The sequence below is a fragment of the Rhinatrema bivittatum genome, chromosome 5 (assembly GCF_901001135.1).
Source record: "Rhinatrema bivittatum chromosome 5, aRhiBiv1.1, whole genome shotgun sequence".
NCBI classification, from domain to species: domain Eukaryota; kingdom Metazoa; phylum Chordata; class Amphibia; order Gymnophiona; family Rhinatrematidae; genus Rhinatrema; species Rhinatrema bivittatum.
This window is the reverse complement of record NC_042619.1, coordinates 9038277-9063767: the sequence shown is the minus strand read 5'-3', so window position 1 is coordinate 9063767 and position 25491 is coordinate 9038277. Positions and strand designations below refer to the sequence as shown.

General features: G+C 50.6%; 1 protein-coding gene across 1 annotated transcript in view; it reads right to left on the bottom strand.

Moving 5' to 3' along the window:
- Positions 1–25491, bottom strand: part of LOC115091768 (protein sel-1 homolog 3-like) — a gene marked incomplete in the record, with an annotated part of 137261 nt that overhangs the window by 1046 nt on the left and 110724 nt on the right. Inside the window, 8 exon segments of the mRNA XM_029601966.1 lie at positions 737–839; positions 1266–1393; positions 1595–1704; positions 10192–10279; positions 12779–12869; positions 18681–18764; positions 19472–19599; positions 22919–23092. Of these exon segments, the coding sequence (XP_029457826.1) occupies positions 737–839; positions 1266–1393; positions 1595–1704; positions 10192–10279; positions 12779–12869; positions 18681–18764; positions 19472–19599; positions 22919–23092 (906 nt within the window).

Here is a 25491-nt window from a genome sequence, read left to right as displayed (position 1 = left end):
TCTCCAAATACACGCCTACTGAATGTGCTGCACAAGGATTGAAGGAGCCGCCTTTGGGCAGACCATGCCAAGGCCATGGTGGGTTTCAAAGTGAAAACATGTTGAGACTCTTCACCCAGACCTCACAAGGTTCAATATGTTCAGGGCCCAGTTCCCAACTTCAAAGGTCTTTCATTTCTCAAAGATATCATAACAGAGCTAACAAGTCTCTTCCTTAGCGGGAAAGGCTGAAGAAGTTGGGTTCATTTAGCCCGGGGAAGCAGAGAGCGAGAGGTGACCGGTTAGCAGCTGGTGACCAGCTCTTCTCCATCTACACTAGGGAAAGAGTGGGAAGCAATGGAGATGGGAAAAGCAGCTTGGTATCTATTGACCTACCAGGTACTTGTGACCTGGACGGGCCGCTGTTGCTGGGCTTGACGGAGCCTCAGTCTGACCCAGTATGGCAGCTTCTTCTATTCTTATGAATTAGTTCACAGCAGATGAGACTGAGGTCAGACATTAGAGCAAACTTTCTAACTGTGAGGGGACTTATGCTCTGGAACAAGTGACTAGGGCATCGGTCATCAAAGGTTTTATGAGCAGGTCAGAGACAGTGAATCATGCCTGGGGCCAGAGGAATGTTCTAAAGTTTCTTCCAGTCTTGTCCCTTCCAAGATTCTATCAAGTACTTTATTCTAAGAGCAAAACGTGAGGCTGAGAATAGGAAGAGACGCCTTCTTTCACTCTGGTACTCTACCTTCACTATGGAACTGTGAAACATCCAGACGTACTTCAGGTAGACGTTGAGCAAGGCAAGGCTGCAGGGCATGTAGGAGGCATCCTTCTCATGGTCTCTGCATCTGTGAATGTAAAGGAGAAGTCCTCAAAGACCTGGATAGACTTCACTAGCATCACAAATAAGTCTCAGCAGAGCCAGGCATAGGACAATTGTTGGTATTCTTATAGTGCGGCTAGTGCTGCACTGTCAGCAAACACAACACGGACTATCATGAGTCACTGCAGGGCCACCGAAGACATGGACAGTGTATGAACCTCAGAAGCCCCAGACATGGTGCCTCCGAGACTCTGGGGTACCCAGCTGGGAGCACAACCATCTATGTGAGAGCCCCTATCTGGAAGGGCCTGAGAGGGAGCATCTCCGTGGAGGAGCGCGCACAGCAGTGCCTCTGCAGGGTCCAAGTGTGGGCGCCACGGCACGAGCAAGCAAGAGCACGAAAAGGTGCCCTAGGCAAATCTCTCTCTCTCTCTCTCCATGAACACCTCACCTTTTGTAGAGCTCCATGAGGAGGGTAAAATTATTGGCACTGATGGAGCTATTAATCCCCAGACTCTTCAGTGTAGAGAACGGGAGGGATACGCCATCTTCCACCAGGATTCCCAGGCTGTACAAGCCCTACAGAGAGAAGGGGGGGGGGGGGGGGAGGAGCTGTGAGATGGCAGCACGGACAAATAATATTCATGACGGCAATGATAAAAATGACAGCAGCACATCGACACTTGGCTAACACAGATGCAGCGAGTTAAAGTGCTCTCCCAGAGCCCGGGCCGATTGCAGGTGCATGAGGAGCTGCCCCCCCCAGGGGGTACAGCTTACCTGGGGGTCCTGCTGCAGCGCTGCCGTGGTGTACATCCTCACTGCCGCCTGCACGTCTCGCTTCCTGTTAGGATGGGCCGTGTAGAACAGGTCGCCCATTTTAATCTGAGCTGGAAGGTTCAGAGGGGAAAAGGTTAACCCAGCTTGCAGACCCCTCTTATCCCCAGGCACAGGCCCCTGAGGTGACCCACTTCCGTATCTGGCGGGGCGCGCACCATCTACAATGCGCAGTCAGCAGAAAACAGGCAGATGAAGAGTCACGACGGACTTATAGGCCAAGTGTAGTCCTGAGCACTTCTAGCAGCGCTGGGCCCTGTCCACTTCAATGACTCTGTAGGTCACATTGTGGAAGGGCTCGACGGGAGTGAGGGCCTGACAAAAGATGATTACAAAATCTGCAACAGAGCAGATGTGCTAGCGGGATAAATCAAGTGAGATGACTTTAAAAAAATTGGAAAATGCTCAAGGATTTGGTACCTATGCTTTCGTCAAAGCAAAATGCAAAGTCATGCATTGGGGGATACTAAAATCCAAGAGTCAAATATCATTATGATGAGAAAACCTAGCAAGCAGCAAACAGGAACGAGGCCTGGGGGTCATCCTAGATGACCTGAAGGCAGCTGGTGACTGGGAGAAGGTATTGGGGCAGCTCTTAGAAAGCTTGGTTACATGAAGGGAGGTGTCTAGCAGAAAGAGAAGGTAGCATGGCCGTTACCCAGATCTCTGGAGAGGCCCCACCTGGAGAACTGGGTTCACTTCTAGAGGCCACATCTACAAGAGGATGGTGATTAGGTGAAGGCCCTTTGGAGGAGGCCTGCACCATAAGCCATACAGAGAGAGACAGAAGGAGCTGCAGAAGAGACCAGGAGAGATGAATCAAACACTCAGATATCTAGCAGGCTTCGATAAGGTACCGCAAGGAAGCTGAAGGGTGGGAAACTCCATAGGGATTTACGAAAATACTGTGGGAGCCAAAGCAGTGGCAGAATTCAAGCATGCAGGGGACAGGCAGGCACAAAGGGAGCTTGGTGGCAGAGGACTACAGAGAGGCAGGTCCAGAGAGCCAGACTGGGAGGCAGAGAGGTCCCAATCTGGCGCTCTCTTTCATGTCTCTGTGCTTCTGACTGGAGGGGTATTTCCCGTTAATAACTACTAAGTGAGGAGCGTGTGGGGGAAATCCATGGAAAGTCATTTCCAATCATCATGGGAAAACTTAAAATCTGCTCATTCTCCCCCCTTAGCTTCCAGATGTGTGGGGTCCCGATTTGTTCTAATCATGCTTTAATACAGCTGTGCATTACACTGCAAGAAGACAATGAAGCCCCTCCCCCCCTCCCCCAAATTAAACTGCTTCACCTATAAAATACAATTTAAATGCAGCCCTAATCCACTGCTGAGAGAGCAAAGGCTCTGCCCTGAGTGATTTTTGGATGGGAAGCAAGGGGGCTGCAACTAGGGGGCATTTTGTAATAACTTATGTATCAGGGCGTTGGGAAGGAGAGAAAGGAAAATTGGTCCTTACCTGCTAATTTACATTCCTGTAGTACCACAGATCAGTCCAGACTCCTGGGTTTTGCCTCCCCACCAGCAGATGGAGACAGAGAAAGCTTCACTGACACTGTACATAACCTCATGTGCCACCTGCAGTCCCTCGGTAATGACTTGTACCCAAGCCAAGATGACAGCAACAACCATAAATGTCTAAACAAACTCCCTCCCCTCCAATGAGTCGGAAGAAGGTGAAGTTGTCCAAAAAGAGAACAGAAAACTCGTTTCCCAAATTTAACATGAGCAATCAGCATTGAAAACCTCCAACAACTCTGCAATATATACAAAGCAACAGTACGAGCGGCGAACTCTCCCCCTCAGTGAATGAGCGGGTCTCCGGATTGATCTGTGGTACTACAGGAACGAAAATTAGCAGGTAAGAACCAATTTTCCTTTCCCTGTACGTACCCGGATCAGTCCAGACCCCTGGGATGTACCTAAGCTCCCCTTAACTCGGGTGGGATGTGGAGAGTTTCGCTCGTAGAACCCTCTCACTAAAGCACATGGAAGTCGGAGCCCCCACATCCAAGCGATAATGCCTAGCAAAAGTGGGCAAGACTTCCCAGTACCCACCCAGCAAATTTCATGCAGAGACACCTGCTGTGACTCAGCCCAGGAACTCACCTAAGAGCGCATCAAAAGTGCCACAGAACCCAGACCTGTAAATAGTCCCAGATCCTGTGCACTGAGAACTCTAGCAGAGGTCTCATCTGACTCTGCAATCTCAGCAGTCTCTTTCCGTGAGAAACACTCTCTCTTGCCAGTGTGTCAAACGGAGCTCCCAGATACCCCAGTTTGTAAGATTGCTCGATTCACCACTCATCCTAGAGATGTCAAGCACATCGCTACCTTTTGTGCTGATTGTCCACAGAGGTCATTTGATTTCAGACAAATAAGCCAGTCCTCCAGATCCAGATACGCCAACACAGCCTCCTTGTTTCAATGCGGCTGCCCCACCATCATCACCTTGGTGAAGGTACGTGGAGCCGTCAACAGCTGAAGGAAAGGCCTCAAAACCGAAAATCTTCCCTTAGGATCATCAACTTCAGGAATCTCTGCTGCTCCGGCCTGATGGCTATGTGCAGATAAGGCGAGAGAAGCCGCCGCTATGATAGTCCTCAGAGTTGGACCTCAGAGTTTTTATTTGGAAACGGAGAACCTTGACAGCTGTAATTACCTTCTTTAAATCCAGTATTTCTTGAATTAGATATAGGGGGGGAAAGAGGTCTTTAAGATCATGAGATGTCTTGAATGAGTAGATGTGACTCGGTTATTTACACTTTCGAATAATAGAAGGACTAGGGGGCATTCCATGAAGTTAGCAAGTAGCACATTTAAGACTAATCGGAGAAAATTATTTTTCACTCAACGCACAATAAAGCTCTGGAATTTGTTGCCAGAGAATGTGGTTAGTGCAGTTAGTGTAGCTGGGTTCAAAAAAGGTTTGGATAACTTCTTGGAGGAGAAGTCCATTAATGGCTATTAATCAAGTTTACTTAGGGAATAGCCACTGCTATTAATTGCATCAGTAGCATGGGTTCTTCTTAGTGTTTGGGTAATTGCCAGGTTCTTGTGGCCTGGTTTGGCCTCTGTTGGAAACAGGATGCTGGGCTTGATGGACCCTTGGTCTGACCCAGCATGGCAATTTCTTATGTTCTTAACTTAAAATTGACCTTTGGCCACACCGAGCATGTTCAGGGTCTGAGGCAATAAACTCAGTGAGACATTTCTGTGAAAAAAAAAAAATTCTGAGCAGAGTCCACAGTGGCTCTCGATCATATGCAATTTCTCCCTCTTCTAGAAGCGAGAAAGGCCAATTCCCCATGGGAATCCTCCGATGTCTCACGATCCACGCCCCCTTGAACATTACCAGGGACAGCCTCCCTGCGGCATTTGCCCGCCGTGACTGACAAATGGGAGGCCCGAGCACGGGATCCCTACATGGTAGGTTGCTTCGCCTTCGCTGGGCGACCCCACAGAAAGGTCTGCAGGCCCTGGAAAGATTCCCTCCAGGAGGAGGAGGAGGATGGATCTATACGGGAACCCGTAGGCCCAAACTTGCTCTCTCCAACCTCTCTCGGGGAAGCTTCTGCCCTCGGGAACCATTCCCTCGCCTCCCACTCCAGAGACACCATAGGCCGAGGGGATGTCCCAACACGGGCAAAAGCTGCAGTAGTCAAATCGCTCTGAGCGTCTAAATCAGCACCGACACAAAGGGAGTGAGGACTGAATTGCTACCAGACGGCAAGGCAATTGGACCTGTTCGTCCTCGGCGCCTAGCTCTCCTGAACTTCGGTTCCAGGTGGCCTCCTGTGCTCACACACCAATGCCACCTGGGTGTCCATGCGCACCTCTCCACGCCGCATGCAAATACGCGCTCAAGCCCAGGTTGCGGCCGAACGCGCACAGCTGCTCAAACATCCGCTCCAGTCTAGGTTGCAGCCTCGCGTGCAACACGTACCTATGCAAATACACGCTCAAGCACCTGCGCAAATATGCGCTCATCTAGGCCGCGGATGTCCACGCTGAAATCTAGGCCACGGCCTTACGAGCACAGGTCCCAGCACATGCAACCACCACGCGGTGAGAATGCGCGCCCACGCCTACACACGCAAGAAGAGAACCGCTGCAGTGGCCTACCACACGGCTAAGTAGAGCCTGCCTGCAACTTCAGCGCCTTTACGCCCGGATCCGTTTAACATCCGGCACCGAAAATCATAGGCTCAGGCCACTTGGCTGCCCGAGAATCCATGGAGACTGGGGCCAAGAGCCAGCATCCCGCTAAACACGCTGTGCACATCAGCAAATTAAAGCCTCTACCAGAAGCAGAGGCTCTTCCTCGGTGCCTCTCTGCATCTCTGCGGGCCGGGGAGCTGCCGGCGCAGGGGCGGTTCTGTAGTGAGACAGGGTGAGGTGACCACTTCAGGCGGCAGAATTTTGAGGCAGTAAAAAATGCCCCTCTCAGAACACCACCGTGGCGTCCGCCTCACCCTACCTGCCCCTGCCACGGCTGCTGCTGACCCAGGCCGGCGGTGGGAGAAAAAAGGAGGGTTGCTGCCGCGGTCCAGAGGCCAGGACAGCAGCGTGGAACATAAGAACCTGCCATACTGGGTCAGACCAAGGGTCCATCAAGCCCAGCATCCTGTTTCCAACAGTGGCCAATCCAGGCCATAAGAACCTGGCAAGTACCCAAAAACTAAGTCTATTCCATGTAACCATTGCTAATGGCAGTGGCTATTCTCTAAGTGAACTTAATAGCAGGTAATGGACTTCTCCTCCAAGAACTTATCCAATCCTTTTTTAAACACAGCTACACTAACTGCACTAACCACATCCTCTGGTAACAAATTCCAGAGTTTAATTATGCGTTGAGTAAAAAAGAACTTTCTCCGATTAGTTTTAAATGTGCCCCATGCTAACTTCATGGAGTGCCCCCTAGCCTTTCTATTATCCGAAAGAGTAAATAACCGATTCACATCTACCCGTTCTAGACCTCTCATGATTTTAAACATCTCTATCATATCCCCCCTCAGCCGTCTCTTCTCCAAGCTGAAAAGTCCTAACCTCTTTAGTCTTTCCTCATAGGGGAAGAGGGATTAGGCCAGGCTGGCAGCGTCAAGGAGGGAGGAGAGACGACGATGATGTTGGAGGCCAGACAGGCGCCGTGGAGGAGGGAGGAGGAACCAGAGGCGGAGTGAAAGGGGGCTGCACGAGCAGGGGACGGAACGAGAGGGAGCAGGGTGAGGGGGTCGCCATCTTGTCAGGCAGCAGATTGCCTTGAGCTGGCCCGGCGCCGCAGATAGTTGAGGAGGGGGTTCCCCTGCCTCTCCCGCCGACGCTGCTAGGGAATCAAAAATGGCCGCCGTTTCCGCACTGACAGGGAAAGCCTCAGCGCTAGGCCCCGTCATCCGTGAGGCTTGTTCTACTGGTGCGGCCATGCTTGACGCGGACCCTTGAATGCTTCTGCTGCACGCACACGCTGTTCCTCCTCGCACCCGCGGCACCACCAGCACCTCAACGGCAAGCAGGGGAAGAGTCCCTCGGTGCCACAGAGCCAAAGCCCGGTCTCGTCCCCATCGCTGAGCTCCCCGAGCTGCTAAGGTAGCTTCCCCCCCGGAACCTCACTGCTGCACAGATTCCCCTAACTCATTCCTTGTTCTCTTTTTTTTTTTTTTTTTTTTTTTTACTCTCTGAGAACAAATAAAGATTATTGTTGTGGGAACACTAGAGGCGGTCCCATCTCTGGGATTTCAAGTACCCTCGGCCACGATGCAACCGCAGAGGAGCTCCGGGAAGCGCCGAGGCAGGCGAGAAGTGTCCAAGCACAGGCTGGAGATGAAGGACCCTGGCCTCTGCTGAACCTGGTCGCATAGAAGAGACCCAGCAACGCAATGCTGGTCTCTGGAGTAGCCCTCCGGCCATTCAATAGCCCTTTCGAACCTGCCGTACGGAAGTAGCAAATGCGACAGGACGGACAGTGGCAGAAGGGCGAAGACATCAGACGAAGACACAGGGTCTGATGAAGACTTGTAGGGCTGAGACGAGACCAAAAGGTGAGACGAAGACTTGGACTGATTGGCGAGAAGATCTCCGAAGGAGTCCCAAGTTGCTTGAAGAGTACTGGGTAGGTACTGCCATATCACGCGCCCTACACAGCCAATTAAGGCAGGTCGCGGACCCCGCTGATGGTTCCCCACTCAGGAAGCTTGGGGATTCAGGATGAAGACTCCAACGAGTTCTGCACCGAGGCACGCCCTCCACAGCCAGTCAAGGCCAGGCGCGGACCACGCCTACGGAACAGGTTAGAGCAGAGTTCATTCGAGGACGGAAGTAGGCGCAGGAGCCAGGAACACCAAGGTAGGACTCAGTGAAGGATTAAAAACCAGTAACTTCAGGAGGTTGCGCTGCCGAGGAAAGGACATCTGGAAAAGGACGACATCTGGACGTGAAGACATCAGTAGGTCAAAACATCAGGAACCCCTGGAACACAGAAGAGAAGGGAGGCCAAGGGAAAGACAAAGACAAGGGATCCCACATGGAACGAAGAGCCTAGGAGAAGCTGGAAGACGTTAAGTCCTAAGGAGGACTGGCTCCTTGCGAAGGCAAGGATGAAGTGAAGTCAAGACTCCCATGATGACATCAGAGGAGCACCACTCCCACGCTGGCCCTTTAAATATGAAGAGGAGGCGCGGCCCTGCGCCTAAGGAGATGGAAGTGGGCAGGACCTTGGAGAACGGCGTCCCTAATGCTGAAGACGAAGCAGGAGCAGGACTAGGCCTTGAAGCAGGCCCTATACTGGAAGCGGCTTCCTGCCACAGAAGTGCAGCTGAGGATGGCTCCCTGCCACAAGCGAGACTGGGGATGAAGGCCTCTCCCCACGGAGGGGACAAGGAAAGGTCCGCGGCCTCCGGGCCGCTTGGGAGTGCTGTCAGCAACCCCCTGTCGCAAAGAAACACTGGCGTCTGCAGCTTCCGGGCTGCGAAGAAGACGTTAGCCGCTCCTGCTGCGAAAAGGAACGCCCCAGGGTGGCCTCTGGACCAGGAGGAAGCAGCGACCGCGGCCTTCTGACCATGGGACAGAGGGCGGACATCGGCGGCCTCTGCCACAATGGAAATAGCGGCGGCGGTGGTTCCCTGCTGCGAGTCGCGGCAGTGATGATGGCGGCTCCAGCGCGCTGAAGGAGGGCCGGCAGCCTCCGGGCCACAGGGAAGGCTGTAAAAAAGAAGGAGAGAGGCTGCCCCTAGCTCCGGCTGCAGGCAGAATCGCAACAGATACGCAGAAACCAATACTTTCCTTTTGTGCAGAGGTTCCGGTTCCAGGAGCGCAGGCCGCATGGCAGATCAGACGAGAGCCAGATCACTGGCTGTATCCGTCTCCTTTTGCCAAACTTTAGCAACTCAGCCCAGGACAAACCGAATAAAAGGGAAACCTCCCTGGTCCACTGGGCTTGCAGTGCAGAACTGCCAGCAGGTTCCACCCATGGGGGGTGAGGGATCTGGACCACCAGGTGTCCACCCCACGGACCTCCGGACCATCGACACCCTGCTTGTCTGCCTCAAACCAGGGGGATGGCCCCCACCAGGCCCTCACGAGCCCCTGGGAGGATCCAGAAATGTTCTTGTCTATTAATATTTTTTTTCTTTCTTTCTCATCTGCTGGAGACAGAGAAATACCGAGGGACTGCAGGAGGCACACTGGGTTATGTACAGTGTCAGTGAAACTCTCTCTGTCTCCATCTGCTGGAGACAGAGAAATACCGAGGGACTGCAAGAGGCACGCTGGGTTATGTACAGTGTCAGTGAAACTCTCTCTGTCTCCATCTGCTGGAGACAGAGAAATACCGAGGGACTGCAGGAAGCACGCTGGGTTATGTACAGTGTCAGTGAAACTCTCTCTGTCTCCATCTGCTGGAGATAGAGAAATACCGAGGGACTGCAGGTGGCAGACTGGGTGATGTACAGGGTCAGTGAGACTCTCTCTGTCTCCATCTGCTGGCAGGGAGGCAAAACCCAGGAGTCTGGACTCGCCTTGGTACATACAGGGAAAGGGCGGCTTTGGGAAGCCGAAAAGGGAAGTGGGGCTGGCTTAGGTACCTTTATCCTATAGTTATACAAAAAACCCCCCTTCTCAAATATCACAGGATTTAGCAGGTTGGTGCCTAATTGTCAACACTAACTGGCTAAGTTCAGCTGAATATTTGAACTGGAATTAGGCGGTTATCTTACCCCTGTCAGGAGCTGTTTGCAAATTGACCCCTTGATGTCCACTTCTTGCCCCAGGCCACGGGCTGCACATTTGATCAGTGGGGGAGGAAACGAAGCTGCTAGGATTGATTGCATTGGATGGGGGTCTCTGGTGGTCGGCAGAGCTTGGGCTACCTTCTAGGGCCTAGTGGTCTCCCTCCTTCCCCTGGGCGCAGCTCGGCTTCACTCGCCTTTGGGAGCCCCCGGGTACGGTCAACCAGACAGTGTAATCCCCGTTCCTGCACCGTGGCAACACCTCTGCCCCTCCCCAGGTTTTAATGCCTGTTACATTAAAGTCGCGTGTACCGTAGGATGGGGGTCGGTCGCTGTGGACTGACAGGTTGTAATACTTCCAAACGCAGTCTCCCTGGATGTGATGGCTGACGAGTCCTTCCTGCAAGAAGCAGCACAGCTCAGCACAGCTCTCACTGCATCAGTGGTAAATCAAAACGGCTTTTTCCCTCAGCTCTAAATTAATGCACAGACTAAAGAACTGCCTTTTCCTCGGGGTGTGGTTAGTGTATAAAGGAGAACTGCCTTTTCCTCGGGGTGTGGTTAGTGTACAAAGGAGAACTGCCTTTTCCTCGGGGTGTGGTTAGTGTATAAAGAAGAACTGCCTTTTCCTCAGGGTGTGGTTAGTGTATAAAGGAGAACTGCCTTTTCCTCGGGGTGTGATTAGTATATAAAGGAGAACTGCCTTTTCCTCGGGGTGTGGTTAGTGTATAAAGGAGAACTGCCGTTTCCTCGGGGTGTGGTTAGTGTATAAAGAAGAACTGCCTTTTCCTCGGGGTGTGGTTAGTGTATAAAGGAGAACTGCCTTTTCCTCGGGGTGTGGTTAGTGTATAAAGGAGAACTGCCTTTTCCTCGGGGTGTGGTTAGTGTATAAAGGAGAACTGCCTTTTCCTCGGGGTGTGGTTTGTGTAGAAAGGAGAACTGCCTTTTCCTCGGGGTGTGGTTAGTGTAGAAAGGAGAACTGCCTTTTCCTCGGGGTGTGGTTAGTGTATAAAGGAGAACTGCCTTTTCCTCAGAGTGTGGTTAGTGTATAAAGGAGAACTGCCTTTTCCTCGGGGTGTGGTTAGTGTATAAAGGAGAACTGCCTTTTCCTCGGAGTTTGATTGGTGTATAAAGGAGAACTGCCTTTTCCTCAGGGTGTGGTTAGTGTATAAAGGAGAACTGCCTTTTCCTCGGGGTTTGATTGGTGTATAAAGGAGAACTGCCTTTTCCTCGGGGTATGGTTCGTGTATAAAGGAGAACTGCCTTTTCCTCAGGGTGTGCTTAGTGTATAAAGGAGAACTGCCTTTTCCTCACGGTGTGCTTAGTGTATAAAGGAGAACTGCCTTTTCCTCAGGGTGTGATTAGTGTACAAAGGAGAACTGCCTTTTCCTCAGGGTGTGGATCGTGTATAAAGGAGAACTGCCTTTTCCTCAGGGTGTTGTTAGTGTATAAAGGAGAACTGCCTTTTCCTCGGGGTGTGATTAGTATATAAAGGAGAACTGCCTTTTCCTCGGGGTGTGATTAGTATATAAAGGAGAACTGCCTTTTCCTCAGGGTGTGGTTAGTGTATAAAGGAGAACTGCCTTTTCCTCAGAGTGTGGTTAGTGTATAAAGGAGAACTGCCTTTTCCTCGGGGTGTGGTTACTGTATAAAGGAGAACTGCCTTTTCCTCGGGGTGTGATTAGTATATAAAGGAGAACTGCCTTTTCCTCGGGGTGTGGATAGTGTATAAAGGAGAACTGCCTTTTCCTCGGGGTGTGGTTACTGTATAAAGGAGAACTGCCTTTTCCTCGGGGTGTGGTTAGTGTATAAAGGAGAACTGCCTTTTCCTCGGGGTGTGGTTAGTGTTTAAAGGAGAACTGCCTTTTCCTCGGGGTGTGGTTCGTGTATAAAGGAGAACTGCCTTTTCCTCGGGGTGTGGTTTGTGTAGAAAGGAGAACTGCCTTTTCCTCGGGGTGTGGTTCATGTATAAAGGAGAACTGCCTTTTCCTCGGGGTGTGGTTAGTGTATAAAGGAGAACTGCCTTTTCCTCGGGGTGTGGTTAGTGTATAAAGGAGAACTGCCTTTTCCTCGGGGTTTGATTGGTGTGCAGTGTAAAGGAGACTTTTTGGTTGTGAATTTCCATCCCCATGCATTATGGGATTTGGAGTCTTACTGCTTCTATTTCACATCAACACTACAGGTACCAGAATGCATCAGTAGAGAGTGACAGAAAGACCAGCACTGTCCTAAAATCTCCCTCCCACCTTGCACTACTATCATCATTCCTCCTCTCTCCCCCACCCCCCACCATGCCGACACCATCAGTCAGCACCTCTCCCTCACCACTCTGCCGTGCCACTGCCGTCCCTCTCCTCTCTCCCTCCCACAACCCTCCCGTGATCTCCTGCCCCTGCACCAGGTCGCTACTATCATGACTCCTCCTTTCACCGTCCCCTGGCACTACCCTCAGTTCCTCCTTTCTCCATCCCTGGGCTTCCTCTACCACTGCTGCTCTCCTGCCCCGTCTTCCCCCACCAGGCCAGCATCATCCCCCTCCTCTTCCCTATCTCAGGCTGCCCCCATCAGGTCCTTCTCTTCCCCTCTCCCCCCACCAGCAACCACTGCTGTCACTTTGCCTCCTCCCCACAGGCTGCCACCATCTATTTGACTGGCAAATGGGGGTAGGAGGTGGGATAATCAGGTTCTCACGAGTGTTTATTTCAGTCTGGTGAGGATAATCTGTAAATGCACCAATATTTAACATTTTGTTTCACATATGAGTCCCTCAGGAAGTAAAGAGTCCATAATAAACCTGGGGTACATGGACAGGCTTGCAGACGTGAGCCTCCTGACGCCCTTGTAGGACCACGATTCAGCTTTCTGTGGTTCACAGGAGGAGAGAGGGAGAAGCACTCACCGGGTCCTGCTCGCAGAGATAAGCCATGTTAAACTGAGCCACTTCGAATCCAGCCTCCGCCGCCTGGATGTAGTGCAGCAGGGTCTTCTGCCTGAGGAAGGGGACAGAGTGCTGTCAGTGTCTGCCCCGCGTTGCACGGATACAGAGCGGAGGGGCTCCAGGGGTACAGGGACCGCGTCACCCACCTCCCAGGGAACGCGAGACGGTTCCTGCCTGCATCTCTCATCCGCTGCGTCACCCCCTCCCAAACCCCACAGATACAATCTCCATTTCTACATCCCTGTCCTTCACAGGACAGGAGAGCAAGGGCCTGGGACCTTTACAAGGACGGCTTTAGAAACAGAGAATATGATAGTAGTCAAGTCCCAACTTCAGACTGGCTGCCCTGGTGCTGCCTTGGAGGAAGAAAGTCTCATGATCAGAGAGCATCAACCAGGTGTAGCAGGAAAGGATCCTGTAGCAAGGACCTGCTCTCTAGGTGATGCATTGTCCTTTCGCACTGAGGATATCTCCCCAAGGCCTACTGCCCAGGAGGGAAGGGTTAGGTCGGCCGTCATAGTTGGTGATTAGATTATTAGGAATGTAGATAGCTGGGTGGCTGGTGGGCGTGAGGATCGCCTGGTAACTTGCCTACCTGGTGCGAAGGTGGCGGACCTCACGCGTCACCTAGATAGGATTTTAGACAGTGCTGGGGAGGAGCCGGCTGTCGTGGTACATGTGGGCACCAACGACATAGGAAAATGTGGGAGGGAGGTTCTGGAAGCCAAATTTAGGCTCTTAGGTAGAAATCTTAAATCCAGACCCTCCAGGGTAGCATTCTCTGAAATGCTCCCTGTTCCACGTGCAGGTCACCAGAGGCAGGCAGAGCTCCGGAGTCTCAATGCGTGGATGAGACGATGGTGCAAGGAAGAGGGATTCAGTTTTGTTATGAACTGGGGAACCTTTTGGGGAAGGGGGGAGTCTCTTCCGAAGGGATGGGCTCCACCTTAACCAGGGTGGAACCAGACTGCTGGCGCTAACCTTTAAAAAGGAGATAGAGCAGCTTTTAAACTAGAACAAAGGGGAAAGCCGACAGTCGCTCAGCAGCGCATGGTTCGGAGAGAGGTATCTTCAAAGGATACTAATGATGCATTAGAATTAGGGAATCCCGACAGTGAGGTTCCATTAATTAGAAAAGTAGTCCAAGTGCCTGTAACTAAAAACTCACCTAAGATAAAAAATTCTAACTTATCCCTATCAATTAAAAAGCAGAATAAAAATACAAACAAAAAACAAACTTTGAAATGTTTGTATGCTAATGCCAGAAGTCTAAGAAGTAAGATGGGAGAATTAGAATGTGTAGCAGTAAATGATGACATAGACTTAATTGGCATCTCAGAGACATGGTGGAAAGAGGATAACCAATGGGACAGTGCTATACCGGGGTACAAATTATATCGCAATGACAGAGAGGAGCAGTCAGGAGGAGGTGTGGCACTTTATGTCCGGGATGGCATAGAGTCCAACAGGATAAACATCCTGCATGAGACTAAATACAAAATTGAATCTTTATGGGTAGAAATCCCTTGTGTGTCGGGCAAGACTATAGTGATAGGGGTATACTACCGTCCACCTGGTCAAGATGGTGAGACGGACAGTGAAATGCTAAGAGAAATTAGGGAAGCTAACCAAATTGGTAGTGCGGTAATAATGGGAGACTTCAATTACCACAAAATTACAGCAAAAGGAGTCAATACAGTAACCCAATAGGTAAAACTGTCAATAACAAGGGCTGTGTTTATACCGTGCATTGAGAGATTGCTTATTATTTCGTCTTCTTCACATTGATAGACACTCAACTCCGTTGACAAAGACTGCTTTTGAAAGTCTTTTTGACTGATTTTTTATTTTATGACAAAATCAAAAAAATTCTGAAAAATTCAAAAAAAAATTTTTCAATTAATAAAATTAGGTATTTTAGTGATGGTGAATGATTAGAGGTCCGGTTGGATTTTGGGTTGAAATCACAACGTCTGGCTTGATGACACCGTCACTTAGGCTATAATTTAAATCCTATTCGGTTGCCCTTGTTATTGACAGACTTCAATTACCCCAATATTGACTGGGTAAATGTATCATCGGGTCACACTAGAGAGATAACGTTCCTGGATGGAATAAATGATAGCTTTATGGAGCAATTGGTTCAGGAACCGACGAGAGAGGGAGCAATTTTAGATCTAATTCTCAGTGGAGCACAGGACTTGGTGAGAGAGGTAACGGTGGTGGGGCCGCTTGGCAATAGTGATCATAATATGATCAAATTTGAATTAATGACTGGAAAAGGAACAGTGTGCAAATCCAAGGCTCTCGTGCTAAACTTTCAAAAGGGAAACTTTGATAAAATGAGAAAAATTGTTAGAAAAAAACTGAAAGGAGCAGCTACACAAGTAAAAAATGTCCAAGAGGCGTGGTCATTGTTAAAAAATACCATTCTAGATGCCCAATTTTCCAGTCTCACAAGGTCTTCCTGCAATTTATCACAATCTGCTTGTGATTTAACTACTCTGAACAATTTTGTGTCATCTGCAAATTTGATTATCTCACTCGTCGTATTTCTTTCCAGATCATTTCTAAATATATTGAAAAGTAAGGGTCCCAATACAGATCCCTGAGGCACTCCACTGTCCACTCCCTTCCACTGAGAAAATTGTCCATTTAATCCTACTCTCTGTTTCCTGTCTTTTAGCCAGTTTGCAATCCACGAAAGGACATCACCACCTATCCCATGACTTTTTACTTTTCCTAGAAGCCTCTCATGAGGAACTTTGTCAAACGCCTTCTGAAAATCCAAGTATACTATATCTACCGGTTCACCTTTATCCACATGTTTATTAACTCCTTCAAAAAAGTGAAGCAGATTTGTGAGGCAAGACTTGCCCTGGGTAAAGCCATGCTGACTTTGTTCCATTAAACCATGTCTTTCTATATGTTCTGTGATTTTGATGTTTAGAACACTTTCCACTATTTTTCCTGGCACTGAAGTCAGGCTAACCGGTCTGTAGTTTCCCGGATCGCCCCTGGAGCCCTTTTTAAATATTGGGGTTACATTTGCTATCCTCCAGTCTTCAGGTACATTGGATGATTTTAATGATAAGTTACACATTTTTACTAATAGGTCTGAAATTTCATTTTTTAGTTCCTTCAGAACTCTGGGGTGTATACCATCCGGTCCAGGTGATTTACTACTCTTCAGTTTGTCAATCAGGCCTACCACTTCTTCTAGGTTCACCATGATTTGATTCAGTCCATCTGGATCATTACCCATGAAAACCTTCTCCATTACGGGTACCTCCCCAACATCCTCTTCAGTAAACACAGAAGCAAATAAATCATTTAATCTTTCCACGATGGCCTTATCTTCTCTAAGTGCCCCTTTAACCCCTCGATCATCTAACGGTCCAACTGACTCCCTCACAGGCTTTCTGCTTCGGATATATTTAAAAAGGTTTTTACTGTGAGTTTTTGCCTCTACAGCCAACTTCTTTTCAAATTCTCTCTTAGCCTGTCTTATCAATGTCTTACATTTAACTTGCCAACGTTTATGCTTTATCCTATTTTCTTCTGTTGGATCCTTCTTCCAATTTTTTAAATGAAGATCTTTTGGCTAAAAAAGCTTCTTTCACCTCCCCTTTTAACCATGCCGGTAATCGTTTTGCCTTCTTTCCACCTTTCTGAATGTGTGGAATACATCTGGACTGTGCTTCTAGAATGGTATTTTTTAACAATGACCACGCCTCTTGGACATTTTTTACTTTTGTAGCTGCTCCTTTCAGTTTTTTTCTAACAATTTTTCTCATTTTATCAAAGTTTCCCTTTTGAAAGTTTAGCACGAGAGCCTTGGATTTGCACACTGTTCCTCTTCCAGTCATTAAATCAAATTTGATCATATTATGATCACTATTGCCAAGCGGCCCCACCACCGTTACCTCTCTCACCAAGTCCTGTGCTCCACTGAGAATTAGATCTACAATTGCTCCCTCTCTCGTCGGTTCCTGAACCAATTGCTCCATAAAGCTATCATTTATTCCATCCAGGAACGTTATCTCTCTAGCGTGACCCGATGATACATTTACCCAGTCTATATTGGGGTAATTGACATACTTCATAGGCTAAATAATTGACATACTTTTGATGACTTGCGGTTTTGTGCAATCGATCAAGTTCCCCCACATTGGCGCGGTGGCGATCGTGAGCGTACTCTATTACAATCAGAGCAACGTTGGATTTATCGGTTAAAAACTGTTTTTCCTTCAGGATTGAACAATGAACAGGATTTACATGCATTTTTAGGTTAACTCTAATCATCATTGACTGACTTAATTTCAGCAGAATGATGATGTCATTATGGATGGCTGACGTCAACTTAGAAGGGCGTATTTAAAGGAATGCCAGCCTCGGTTCTGGTTCCTCCGTTCGTTGCTTTTGAAAAAGATGGTTGAGACGTCTGGTCCCGTTGAAAAAGGTAGCCATGGTGGTTTAAGATAAGTACCATTTTTCATTCCCTCCTTTATATTATTAATTATATTTTTATAAATCTGTTCTAGATATATGGCTCTTATTATAAAGATTATTACTCGCCCCTGAGGAAGCTAACCCAGCGAAACACCGGCCAGTGTAGGGCAATGCTGGCAACCATTTTTGAATGAGTCATTCTTGTTGATATAAACGGAGGACAGTTTTTTTAAATATAGAAAAAGAAAAAAGAAAGAAAAAAATTGTTTGCATTAAATAAAATGAGGAAGGTGAATGATCGATAAGACCGGTTAGTGTCTGAGTGAAAAGTGACACATAACGTCAAGGCTTGCTGACACCTTCATAGGCTAAATAATTGTTAAATGTTTGTTTGGGTTCCACATTTCTGTATATTTGGTAATTGAAGTCTCCCATTATTACTGCACTACCAATTTGGTTAGCTCCATGGCCCTAAACAAGCCGCAGAAAGCACTTTTTCACTCAAGGCACCATCGGACCAAGTTCCTGAAAGAAAAGCCCAGGAGCCATTCTAAGCCCAGTGAAGTCAGGGAAGCCGGCGCTGAGCCCTGGGAGAGAGCAGTAAGGAGCGGATCGGCTCCACGGGACGGCCCGGCTCGGCCACTGTGGGAAGCAAACAAAGGTTCTGATTTTCAAAAACATTTACTGGGTTCTACCCCTGCAAATGCACCGTAACCACCCCATTGAATTGTCGTTAGGATTTACCCACTTAAGTGCACTTTACACGGCTAAATGGCCTTTGAAAATTGCTACAAGAGTAGTTACATTTACGCGTGTAAATCCTTTTGAAAATTACCCCCGTGGTGCGTAAAAATGTTTTCCCATGCTCCCCCCTCCACCCAGAGGGAAAAGGGATAACAGGAAACGCAGCTGTCGGGCTGGGGACCCCGTGAGCCGGCCCTGCCTTAATTCAGCCCGCCGGCCTCCGGCCAGTAAAGTTCAGAAGGGCGAGGGCACCGCACACATCGCATCTGAAGAGAGGGCCTGGGAATGTCTGCAAAGCTCCTGTACAACCCTTGCCGTTTCCTGCGGCTCCGATGAAAGCCGAGCGGAGGGGGATTAGAGTCAGGAATCTCTCCCCCAACCCCCACCCACCCCCAGTCAGCTGGGAGCATCTTAAATGCCCCGAGCGCAATGCAAAAAAACAGCCCCCTTGCTGCGCGTTGATCCGACTCCGCCAAAAAAACCCTCAGCCGGGCTGCAGGACACGGCGAGGGCATCCCCAACACTGTCACCACACGGAGGCGCTACAGGAGGATAATGCCCGGTCATGTGATGCTGTGTGACCAGTCAGAGTGCTCGATTCCCTCACAGCCTTCCCACCTGGGGGAGAGGCAGGGCCTACGCTCGCGGCGGGGGGGGTGCTACTGACCATTCGTACTGCAAGTAGGCATTGAGGGACTTCCGTAGGATGGCGCCCAGGTACCCGTTCTGCTCCGATGCCCATTTGCTCCACCTGGAAATACAGAACAGAAGCAAAGGCCGGTTACGCAGGGTGGAGGAGAATCGCCCCTCCCCGCGGTGAAAGAGAGGACGTTCTCGCTTTCCAATGCAGAAGCACGGACGACAGGCAGAACGGGAGGGCACCTCCTGGGGCGGATCCAGCCGGCAATTATCCATGCGTTAGCAGTGGGGAGGATCGAGGCAGAGGGTCGGGGGGGGGGGGGGGAGGGAAAACGAGGGAAGGAGGAGGAGAGGTTAGGTGGAGGGTTAGCTTGCGGACCTGCGCAGGTTGTACGATTCACGAGGGTTAAGAGGCCCGGGATGCCAACTTCACAGCATCCGCCCAGCACTGAGGAAGCGGGAAAATATAATCACCGACACCAGCTTGTAGCCGTCATGCAACAGCAAAGATATGCAAATTAAATCCTCTCTCCCCTCCCCCTCGTTTCTCCGGCACTTTGACTCTTAGCGCCGAGCCCCTGGTAAACGAATGCGGGTGGCCATGCCTCTTCCCAGTCGTCCCAGTCTGCATATCCTGGTGCACAGCGGCAGTCGTGCATCACAAGCACCGCTGGTGACGCTAGCAATAACCACCACCTGACTGGTACGCTCTCGCTGCCCGGCACCCCGGCGCAGCAGCCTTATAGGAACACGAGGTGCTCTGGACGTCCCCGGGCCTCCCTGTCCCCCCCGGCTGAAGACCCGGCTGGCCGTACGTACTCCACAGCGCTGCGCGGCTTCCTGGGCACCAGGCCGGGGATCCCCTTGATCCAGTGAGCAGCCAGGTGAACTGCTCCGTCAATGTGATTGCGGCTGGCGGACTTCCAGTAATACTGGTAGGCTGTGAACTGAGGAAGAACAGGCTGGTGAGACTCGATGCCCCCTCGTCGCCAGAGCATGCAAGCGACGTACTCAGAAGTCACCCAGGCCGAAAGCAACGAGATGGGAACCAGGAGAGCCGAGCTCAAGTCCTGCCTTGCTGCGACCCTGGGCGAGTCGCACCCTCTCAGGAGGGACCCTCCTGCTACTGGATCAGCATCGCGTGGCCCTGCCACCCTGAATGTGCTGATCTTATCTCATTCTACGTTAGTTATTGTGGCTTCGCTGCCTGATCAGTTCCCACTGGGGGGGACTATTCCAGGATTAAATGGGAATTGGTTTTCTAAGGGGTTCACGGGAATTTCCTAAAGGTTACCCATCTCATTTAAGTGTATTAAACACTGATCAGACCCTTGTGGGCCTGACTGATTTGTGTCATTCTCCGAATCCTCCTAAGAAACTCTTATATATTAAACCCACATAAATTGTAATTTGTTCAGTTTTCCCCTGTGCTCCAGTTGTTTCCCCCTATTGATTGTTATGTTACCTTGCTCTCTGTTGATCAATTTTATTCGCATTGTTCCTTGTTTTCTCTGTAAAGCTCGTGGAGCTGCATTTTTGTTTAATGTAAACCGATGAGATGTTCCCAACGTTCATCGGTATATAAAAGCTTATAAATAAATAAATAAATAAACAGTCTGAACACGTCCTAGATGGACATGCAGCTACACTGAGATGCACAGCCTGGCTCCAGGAGTGCATGGCAGGTTCCAGGAGGAAACAGGAACAAGATTATCACAGAGCACTAGAGTAGGATGTACTGAGGTTCAAGGTCAGAGAGGGAGTTCATGGCAGAGTGGGATTAGAACTAGGCACAGGGGGATAGAGTTCTACCCAAGGTCACGCAGAGAGTCAGTGACAGAGCTAGGATTAGAACTCAGGCACAGGGAGATAAAGTGACCCATACTAATCTCATACCGAGAATCAGTGACAAGGCTGGGATTAGAACTGAGGGACAGGAAGATAAAAGTGTCAGTGACAGAGCTGGAAGCAGAACTCAGCCACAGGGAGATAAAGTGACCCACCCCAAGCTCACAGAGAGAATCAGTGACAGGGCTGGGATTAGAGCTGAATCACAGGAAGATGAAAGTGTCAGTGACAGAGCTGGGAGCAGAACTCAGCCACAGGGAGATAAAGTGACCCACCCCAAGCTCACAGAGAGAATCAGTGACAAGGCTGGGATTAGAGCTGAATCACAGGAAGATGAAAGTGTCAGTGACAGAGCTGGGAGCAGAACTCAGGCACAGAAAGATAAAGTGCCTTGTCCAAGCTCACAGAGAAATCAGTGACAGGGCTGGGATTAGAGCTGAATCACAGGAAGATAAAGTGTCAGTGACAGAGCTGGGAGCAGAACTCAGGCACAGAAAGATAAAGTGCCTTGTCCAATCTCACAGAGAAATCAGTGACAGGGCTGGGATTAGAGCTGAATCACAGGAAGATAAAAGTGTCAGTGACAGAGCTGGGAGCAGAACTCAGGCACAGGGAAATAAAGTGCCTTGTCCAAGCTCACAGAGAGAATCAGTGACAGGGCTGGGATTAGAGCTGAATCACAGGAAGATAAAGTGTCAGTGACAGAGCTGGGAGCAGAACTCAGGCACAGAAAGATAAAGTGCCTTGTCCAAGCTCACAGAGAAATCAGTGACAGGACTGGGATTAGAGCTGAATCACAGGAAGATAAAGTATCAGTGACAGAGCTGGGAGCAGAACTCAGGCACAGGGAAATAAAGTGCCTTGTCCAAGCTCACAGAGAGAATCAGTGACAGGGCTGGGATTAGAGCTGAATCACAGGAAGATAAAGTGTCAGTGACAGAGCTGGGAGCAGAACTCAGGCACAGGGAAATAAAGTGCCTTGTCCAAGCTCACAGAGAGAATCAGTGACAGGGCTGGGATTAGAGCTGAATCACAGGAAGATAAAGTGACCCACTCCAGTGACAGATCTGGGAGCAGAACTCAGGCACAGGGAGATAAAGTGACCCACTCCAGTGACAGAGCTGGGAGCAGAACTCAGGCACAGGAAGGTAAAGTGACCCACTCCAGTGACAGAGCTGGGAGCAGAACTCAGGCACAGGAAGATAAAGTGACCCACTCCAGTGACAGAGCTGGGAGCAGAACTCAGGCACAGGAAGGTAAAGTGCCTTGTCCAAGCTCACAGAGAGAATCGGTGACAGGGCTGGGATTAGAGCTGAATCACAGGAAGATAAAAGTGTCAGTGACAGAGCTGGGAGCAGAACTCAGGCACAGGGAGATAAAGTGCCTTGTCCAAGCTCACAGAGAGAATCAGTGACAGGGCTGGGATTAGAGCTGAATCACAGGAAGATAAAGTGACCCACTCCAGTGACAGAGCTGGGAGCAGAACTCAGGCACAGGGAGATAAAGTGCCTTGTCCAAGCTCACAGAGAGAATCAGTGACAGGGCTGGGGTTAGAGCTGAATCACAGGAAGATAAAAGTGTCAGTGACAGAGCTGGGAGCAGAACTCAGGCACAGGGAGATAAAGTGTCTTGTCCAAGCTCACAGAGAGAATCAGTGACAGGGCTGGGATTAGAGCTGAATCACAGGAAGATAAAGTGACCCACTCCAGTGACAGAGCTGGGAGCAGAACTCAGGCACAGGGAGATAAAGTGACCCACTCCAGTGACAGAGCTGGGAGCAGAACTCAGGCACAGGAAGGTAAAGTGACCCACTCCAGTGACAGAGCTGGGAGCAGAACTCAGGCACAGGGAGATAAAGTGACCCACTCCAGTGACAGAGCTGGGAGCAGAACTCAGGCACAGGAAGGTAAAGTGACCCACTCCAGTGACAGAGCTGGGAGCAGAACTCAGGCACAGGGAGATAAAGTGCCTTGTCCAAGCTCACAGAGAGAATCAGTGACAGGGCTGGGATTAGAGCTGAATCACAGGAAGATAAAGTGACCCACTCCAGTGACAGAGCTGGGAGCAGAACTCAGGCACAGGGAGATAAAGTGCCTTGTCCAAGCTCACAGAGAGAATCAGTGACAGGGCTGGGGTTAGAGCTGAATCACAGGACGATGAAAGTGTCAGTGACAGAGCTGGGATTAGAACTCAGGCACAGGGAGATAAAGTGACCCACTCCAGTGACAGAGCTGGGATTAGAACTCAGGCACAGGGAGTCCCAGCTCACACAGAGACTGAGCAGGATAGCCAGGATTTGATTTTGTGTCCCAGAGGGCTCTGTGATTCCTGGTTCCAGCACCCAGCCCTCACCTCCTCCAAGAAGCATCTGACAAAGAGGAAGCGATGCCAGGATGGGAGGACGAGCGAGGGACTCACCTCATCCCTGGGCTTCCCTGGAACCAGCCCCTGGGAGTGTAGGATGCCCAGATTAAAGGGGGCCTCGGCATGTCCCAGTGCATCGGCTTTCTCCCAGTACTCCACCGCCTTCTGGTAGTCCCGCTCGTGCTTCTCGTAGTACCAGCCCAAACTGTTAATCGCAGGAGCAAACTTCTGCAGAGAGAGCAAGAGATGAGACACAGGGAGGCAAAAGCGTCCAAATATACACAGCCGGGTGCAGGGAGGGCAGCGCCCAGGACATGTCAGTCCGTGCTAGGACCAATTACCGAGCAGAGAAGACGAGGCAGTGATCAGTGTTTCAAAAACCAATCCGGGTCAGCTGAGCCGGCTGCTCCATTCCTCCAGGAAGTCAATGGGAAAATCAGAACCACAAACCCAGGCGTGGCATGGGGGCAAAACCAGGGCTGGATCCAGCGGCTCAGCTGACCTGGAAGCAAGGTGGCGACCCGAGCAGAGACACAGAGGAGAAGGGAAAATGGGTTCCACACAGGAAGGCGCGGGGCCTGCGATCCCCCACAGAGGCGGCACACGAGAGACATGCGGGACAGGGAGAGATTTCTTGTGAGAAGACGCGGGAAAAGTCACAAGAAGGTTCCATGGAATGAAAGCAGCAAAAGATAAGTCACAAGTGAAGGTAGCAGCGGAGCCACCTGGGGGGGGGGGGAGGAACAACGTGGGACGCCATGTGAGAAAGGAGCTGAAAGAATTAGGGGTGAAAGAGAGGGGCACTCTATATCTGGGGGTGATGGGTAGAGAGGGGCACTCTATATCTGGGGGTGATAGGTAGAGAGGGGCTCTCTATATCTGGGGGGTGATAGGTAGAGAGGGGCTCTCTATATCTGGGGGGTGATAGGTAAAGAGGGGCACTCTATATCTGGGGGTGATGGGTAGAGAGGGGCACTCTATATCTGGGGGTGATAGGTAGAGAGGGGTGCTCTATATCTGGGGGTGATAGGTAGAGAGGGGCTCTCTATATCTGGGGGGGTGATAGGTAAAGAGGGGCACTCTATATCTGGGGGTGATAGGTAGAGAGGGGCGCTCTATATCTGGGAGTGACGGGTAGAGAGGGGCTCTCTATACCTGGGGGTGATGGGTAGAGAGTGACGCTCTATATCTGGGGGTGATAGGTAGAGAGGGGATGCTCTATATCTGGGGTGATGGGTAGAGAGGGGCGCTCTATATCTGGGGTGATGGGTAGAGAGGGACGCTCTATATCTGGGGGTGATAGGTAGAGAGGGGCGCTCTATATCTGGGGATGATGGGTAGAGAGGGGCTCTCTATATCTGGGGTGATGGGTAGAGAGGGGCGCTCTATATCTGGGGGTGATGGGTAGAGAGGGGATGCTCTATATCTGGGGTGATAGGTAGAGAGGGGTGCTCTATATCTGGGGGTGATAGGTAGAGAGGGGATGCTCTATATCTGGGGTGATGGGTAGAGAGGGGTGCTCTATATCTGGGGGTGATAGGTAGAGAGGGGATGCTCTGTATCAGGGTGATGGGTAGAGGTGGGATGAGGGGTATCAGGGTTTTTGGGTGGAGAGGGGCACTGTTTATCATGGGTGATGGGTAGAGGTGGGATGAGGGGTATCAGGGTTTTTGGGTGGAGAGGGGCACTGTTTATCATGGGTGATGGGTAGAGGTGGGATGAGGGGTATCAGGGTTTTTAGGTGGAGAGGGGCACTGTTTATGGGTGATGGGTAGGGGTGGGATGAGGGGTATCAGGGGTATCAGGGGTGATGGGTAGAGGTGGGATGAGGGGTATCAGGGTTTTTGGGTGGAGAGGGGCACTGTTTATCATGGGTGATGGGTAGAGGTGGGATGAGGGGTATCAGGGTTTTGGGTGGAGAGGGGCACTGTTTATCAGGGGTGATGGGTAGAGGTGGGATGAGGGGTATCAGGGTTTTTGGGTGGAGGGGGGCACTGTTTATCAGGGGTGATGGGTAGAGGTGGGAGGAGGGGTATCAGGGTTTTTGGGTGGAGGGGGGCACTGTTTATCAGGGGTGATGGGTAGAGGTGGGAGGAGGGGTATCAGGGGTGATGGGTAGAGGTGGGAGGAGGGGTATCAGGGTTTTTGGGTGGAGAGGGGCACTGTTTATCAGGGGAGATGGGTAGAGGTGGGAGGAGAGGTATCAGGGTTTTTGGGTGGAGAGGGGCACTGTTTATCAGGGGAGATGGGTAGAGTTGGGAGGAGGGGTATCAGGGTTTTTGGGTGGAGGGGGGCACTGTTTATCAGGGGTGATGGGTAGAGGTGGGAGGAGGGGTATCAGGGTTTTTGGGTGGAGGGGGGCACTGTTTATCAGGGGTGATGGGTAGAGGTGGGAGGAGGGGTATCAGGGTTTTTGGGTGGAGGGGGGCACTGTTTATCAGGGGTGATGGGTAGAGGTGGGAGGAGGGGTATCAGGGTTTTTGGGTGGAGGGGGGGCACTGTTTATCAGGGGTGATGGGTAGAGGTGGGAGGAGGGGTATCAGGGTTTTTGGGTGGAGGGGGGCACTGTTTATCAGGGGTGATGGGTAGAGGTGGGAGGAGGGGTATCAGGGTTTTTGGGTGGAGGG